General features: G+C 33.4%; 2 protein-coding genes across 7 annotated transcripts in view; one reads left to right on the top strand and one right to left on the bottom strand.

Moving 5' to 3' along the window:
* Positions 1 to 2,508, top strand: part of LOC105448504 (ecdysone 20-monooxygenase) — a 22,166-nt gene extending 19,658 nt beyond the window's left edge. For both annotated transcript variants that reach the window (XM_011687139.1, XM_011687138.1), the window contains 3 exons: positions 473 to 551; positions 645 to 842; positions 933 to 2,508. In XM_011687139.1, coding sequence (XP_011685441.1) covers positions 473 to 551; positions 645 to 842; positions 933 to 1,058 — 403 coding nt within the window. In that variant the 3' untranslated portion in view covers positions 1,059 to 2,508. The remainder of the gene's footprint in view (positions 1 to 472; positions 552 to 644; positions 843 to 932) is intronic.
* Positions 2,509 to 2,600: 92 nt separating this feature from the next.
* The window catches only part of LOC105448505, a 51,590-nt gene continuing 49,319 nt past the window's right edge, over positions 2,601 to 4,871 (bottom strand). For all 5 annotated transcript variants that reach the window (XM_011687140.1, XM_011687144.1, XM_011687141.1 and 2 more), the window contains exon 26: positions 2,601 to 3,740. In XM_011687140.1, the coding sequence (XP_011685442.1) occupies positions 3,483 to 3,740 (258 nt within the window). In that variant the 3' untranslated portion in view covers positions 2,601 to 3,482. The remainder of the gene's footprint in view (positions 3,741 to 4,871) is intronic.

The following is a 4,871-nucleotide window of genomic DNA, read 5'->3' as shown; positions in this document are numbered from 1 at the left end:
TTTTAAGTACTAGATGCTTTGAGCATCGATTTATTAGATTGCCTTCGGCAATTTAATTGTGATATTACATCTACTCGTTTCGGAGCTACGGAGAAGCACGCGATGGGCGGCCACGTAGTGTCATATGAACCAAAAATTGTAAGATTCACACTAATAATATCATAGAAGCACTAAGATTCTGCTTTGTACCGTATAGGTGTCATACAATCTCATTTGTTTGTTAACATTCCACGGTCTTTCCTGATATTTAATTAAATAATGTTATTGTTAATCACAACTGTGTTAAATATAATACTTATTTACTTTAAAATTGAGACATAATATTGAATAAGATAAAAATCGAATTTTTTAGTAATGTTTCCGGAATATTTTTAAATTTTGTGATTTTATGTGATTTAAAATTTTGCAAACTTTCGGCAGTGTATATTAGCAAATACATATATATTGTATACTGGAACATATTATATTTCAGAATTGTACCTACAACACCTTGCATAGCCCGCATACTGGACGAGCCTATAGAACTTGAAGGATATCGCCTTGATTCTGGAGTGAGTTTTAATAACACTCTTTATATCTCTTTATATCGATTACCGGAAAAATATTTTTATTCACAATTTGCTTTTTCTTGCAATTGTTTGTAGACAGTGGTATTATTGCATACATGGATTGCTGGGTTAAGTGACGATAATTTTAAAGACGCGTCCAAGTGTTTGCCAGAGAGATGGCTGAAACCTATGGTACCCCACTCGCCGCTGTTGGTCGCTCCTTTTGGAGCTGGTAGAAGAATATGCCCAGGAAAACGTTTCGTAGAGCTAGCACTGCAGCTTATTCTAGCAAAGGTAAGGTGAACTAGGATATAAAAGAAAGAAAATCGGAATAAATGATTAGAATTATCGAGATTATTTTTGCACATTGATTGGTTTATCTAGATTGTTCGAGAATTTGAGATCGTTGTTGAGGAGGAGCTCGGCTTGCAGTTTGAATTTATCCTGGCGCCACAAAGTCCCGTGTCGCTCGGATTTCAGGATCGTGGGTCGAGGGCCGAGATGACCTGAACCTGGATTTTTATTCGCGATTCATCGGCGACTATTTATCGAGCGATGGATGTTAATCAAGTGAACGAATGATCGTTCAACTGTCGTCGAGTAGAGCGGATTTCACTTCCGTGCGCGAACTGGTCGGGTTCGTGCACTTCATTTTTTTTCATCGATTGATTTCCGAGCGTTAATTATTTACGTTTCTGTATGTATTATTTATATATTTTCTTTTAATTTGTTGAAAGGAACTCCGTTCGTCCATTCAGGGTATTCATCGATTAATCTTAATATTACAATATTTATAAATCTATAATTGTAGGGGCGTAAGCAATTGGGATCTTCTTATCTTTTAAGACATTGACGCACATTGCTTACAATTATAGACATAGTATGAATAGATGAAACATTGCCTCCTTCTTTCTATAGAAGAACATGTTGCCAGCAAATGGTGCAACTGCGACAGAAGAGGGAACGTGTGCGTACAACGTTCATTTATTAAAAATAAGAATAAAATGTAATGTGTATGTATGCAGTATACATATATGTGTGATACACACATCACATTCCAAATGAATCAACAGACAAAGAGAGGCAAAGAAAAAAACATCAATATATTCCCTCTTCTGTCGTAGTCCTATCATTTGCTGGTAACAACGAAAAATTGGTAAGGCTCTATCTATTTATTCTCTATGTTAATGTTTACAATGTCTCATATCATTTTTCATTATTTTCAATTTTTCTCCTTTTTTCGCTGGTTTTGCAAAATAAAGCCATATAGAGCCCGTGTTACTTTACATTTATAATAAATTAATTAAAGATATGAGAAGATGTGGCGGTGATGCAACTGCAAATGTGCGAGTTCCTCAGCTGCCTTATTTAATTTTATTCATGATAACTAGCAATAATAGTTAATAAAATAATTAATGTATATACAATCAAAGAGAGAGAGAGAGAGAGAGAGAGAGAGAGAGAGAGAGAGAATGTTGATCTCGTGCTTGTTACATAGAAAGTTATCTATATATATATATATATACATATATATTATATATGTGTGTGTATATGTATACGTGTAATATCAATTTATTTGATAATTTATTAAGGATTTAATTTCTGTGTCAAATAATGTCATTCTGTATAACTATATCGAGATCAACAATCGGGATGCTTGAGTTAACCCGCGTCAAAATTACGGTAAATACATCTCATTTACGATAATTATGCTTTGTCAATCACATAGAGAACAGCAAAGTTAATTATAATTTACAGTTCATTTCAAAGCTATGGATTCCATTTATGGTGAAGTAAGACGATCTTGATACTGCCTGTCGATTGCGCGCACCGGTTGACTAGCCGTAGCTGAATGTTATATTTACACTACCGTATGAAGGATTTATATGCAACGTAATGCGTTGACAATCGAAAAAAGTGTTAGTTTTTTCGAATTATTACGCTTTTTAGAAAGCGCCGGTGCCGAATATATACACTTGGAGAGTGATCTCACTAAACATCTCTCGTCGGGAATACGGTTTTTTGATGCAATTTAAAAATCGTTGATTTACATTTTTGTACATAAAATATGTAGATATTTCTTGTCGAATACAGTGCATAAAGTACGTACATATAAAAGATAGTGCAATATGCGGATTACTCGTGTTTACAATTAATCGTGTTTACAATAAGTTCAACAAATTTCACCTAATTGCGCTAATTCTTTTTTTTCGTAAAGTATGTATAGTTAATTGTAAGTTTATTTAATATCGTCGTGCGCGGTTTTTCTATATCGAATGTCGAATTGCATTATCGTGTAATATGTTAATTTATTTGTCGGACATATATTTTACTATATATATTTATCCTTGTTAACAGTAAGAATTATATGTATAATATATCGTACATGCACATTAGTCGAGTATGTTACATATATACCTCATATAAATATGTTCTCTAGGCTATTGAAAGGAAAACCTTCTCCAATTTTTAGCGCTAGATGTAAAAAACGGGAGCATTTTCTTTCCTTGGTTATATAACGTGAATGTCGCGCGCGATAAAGCTAGAGAGATTTGATTATTTTCCTCTTATTCGAGCATCGTTTGGTTGGTAATGGCGTACATAACTAAATGATAATAGTCTTACTTAATTTAGTTTAACAATTGTGAGGCGACGTAGTAAGCGAGAATAACAATTTTTATCTAATCTTGCGGATCTACCTTACGATAACATTAATTATCAACAACTCGAGCTGTCCGTCGAAATCGTTAATTGTCCTTACAGTTTACAGCTTAGTATCAACTATCAGACTCCGGATGCAGCTGATCTTGCGTAACACTAACCGTTTGTTAATTCTAATGCGATTGTTAAATGTATATCACAATTGAAAGTCTTTCTCGATTTTCAATTGTCAACGATGGATACAAAACATTCTTTCTTTATCAATGAGAATTATCACTTGATCATAACTTTGATACTCTTCGGCAAGTTTGGCGTAGAACCTTTGTTGACGCTGGCGGCCGTAGGCCTCATAAAGCTGTGACTCTTCAAGCCGACTCGTGGCTGCATCAATCTGCTCTTCGTTGCAGACGTCTTATCACCGGAAAGCGGTCGACTTCCTAAGATTGATTGCTGACCGACGCTGCTTCCGCTGCTGCTGCTACGCGAGGTGATCGGTCGGCCCCTTGTGACCTTTGGCATGCCAGCTACCACCTATCAATTGATAATAATAAAATATACACCGAAGATCTCGAATAAAACAAACAAAAACTTGTACGAGGAAGCGCGGAATTATGTTTTTCCATATATCTGTTAACTCTTTGGCTACAGACTGAGCTGAATGCATAATTGTATCTGCATGGATGCACAACTTTGACCACCGCGGAATGTATTAAAAACACGAACTTTTCGATCAAATAAATGTAGAAAACAATTAAAAACATTCCCATCTGAAAACAAAGAGATATTATAATATCACTATAATAGTATTTTGTCCCAAAAAATCATTTAAATTTAGAGGAAAATCATCTTTGATGAAAATTTTTCTTACAATTCTTCATATAATTTTTCAAAATTTTTGTATAATTGTATAATTTTTTAAAAAATTCATTAGATTTTTTATATGAATTAATACACTTTTAACAAATGCTGAGAAAGTCTATATACATATATCTTTTTTAAATCTATCTATCTTTATACATATGAATTCTGAAATATTCTAAAATTTCTAAGATTTCTCATTCTGTAATTTCCGAAAAAAACATAAAATTTACTTAAGTGTATTTAAGGTATTTTTTTACAAATCTTGGAAAAATTTAAATCCAGCATTAAAGGAGATGCAGCATTTTAGACAATTTGGGAAGTAGGCGGGGAACGTTGTGTTCACCTTTTTTCTTATTCAATTTCACTTGTTGAATCCGAAAATCATAGTTAAAGTTGTCCTAGTATTCGGAAAATATTTTTTTTCACATTTTAAACAAAAAAGCTCCAAATGATTTTATTACTTTGATAAACATGCCTGCGAATTTCTCTTTGTTATAAAAATATGTTTAAATGTTACCTAAACCCTCATTTTTTCTCATCAGGATTTGAAAATCTGCAAATTATCTTAAGTTATATATATATATATATACTGGTCCAAAAAATTAAGGATCACCTGTTCTATCCTCTAAAAATAGGCAAACTTCAAGATAGAGCAACTTCGTCAAAAATGATCGTATCGAAATGTTCAAAAAAGCATTTTACAACTTGAAATCTCTAATTTCCAAATCGGTACTTGAGAAAACGATCCTACAGATCGGAAGAGCACACGTCTGAACTCCAGTCACTTAGGCATCTCGTATG

Source organism: Wasmannia auropunctata, unplaced genomic scaffold, assembly GCF_000956235.1.
Source record: "Wasmannia auropunctata unplaced genomic scaffold, wasmannia.A_1.0 LD336085.1, whole genome shotgun sequence".
Lineage (NCBI taxonomy): Eukaryota > Metazoa > Arthropoda > Insecta > Hymenoptera > Formicidae > Wasmannia > Wasmannia auropunctata.
The sequence above is the reverse complement of the archived record's forward strand: the minus strand, read 5'-3'. Positions and strand labels throughout refer to the sequence as shown.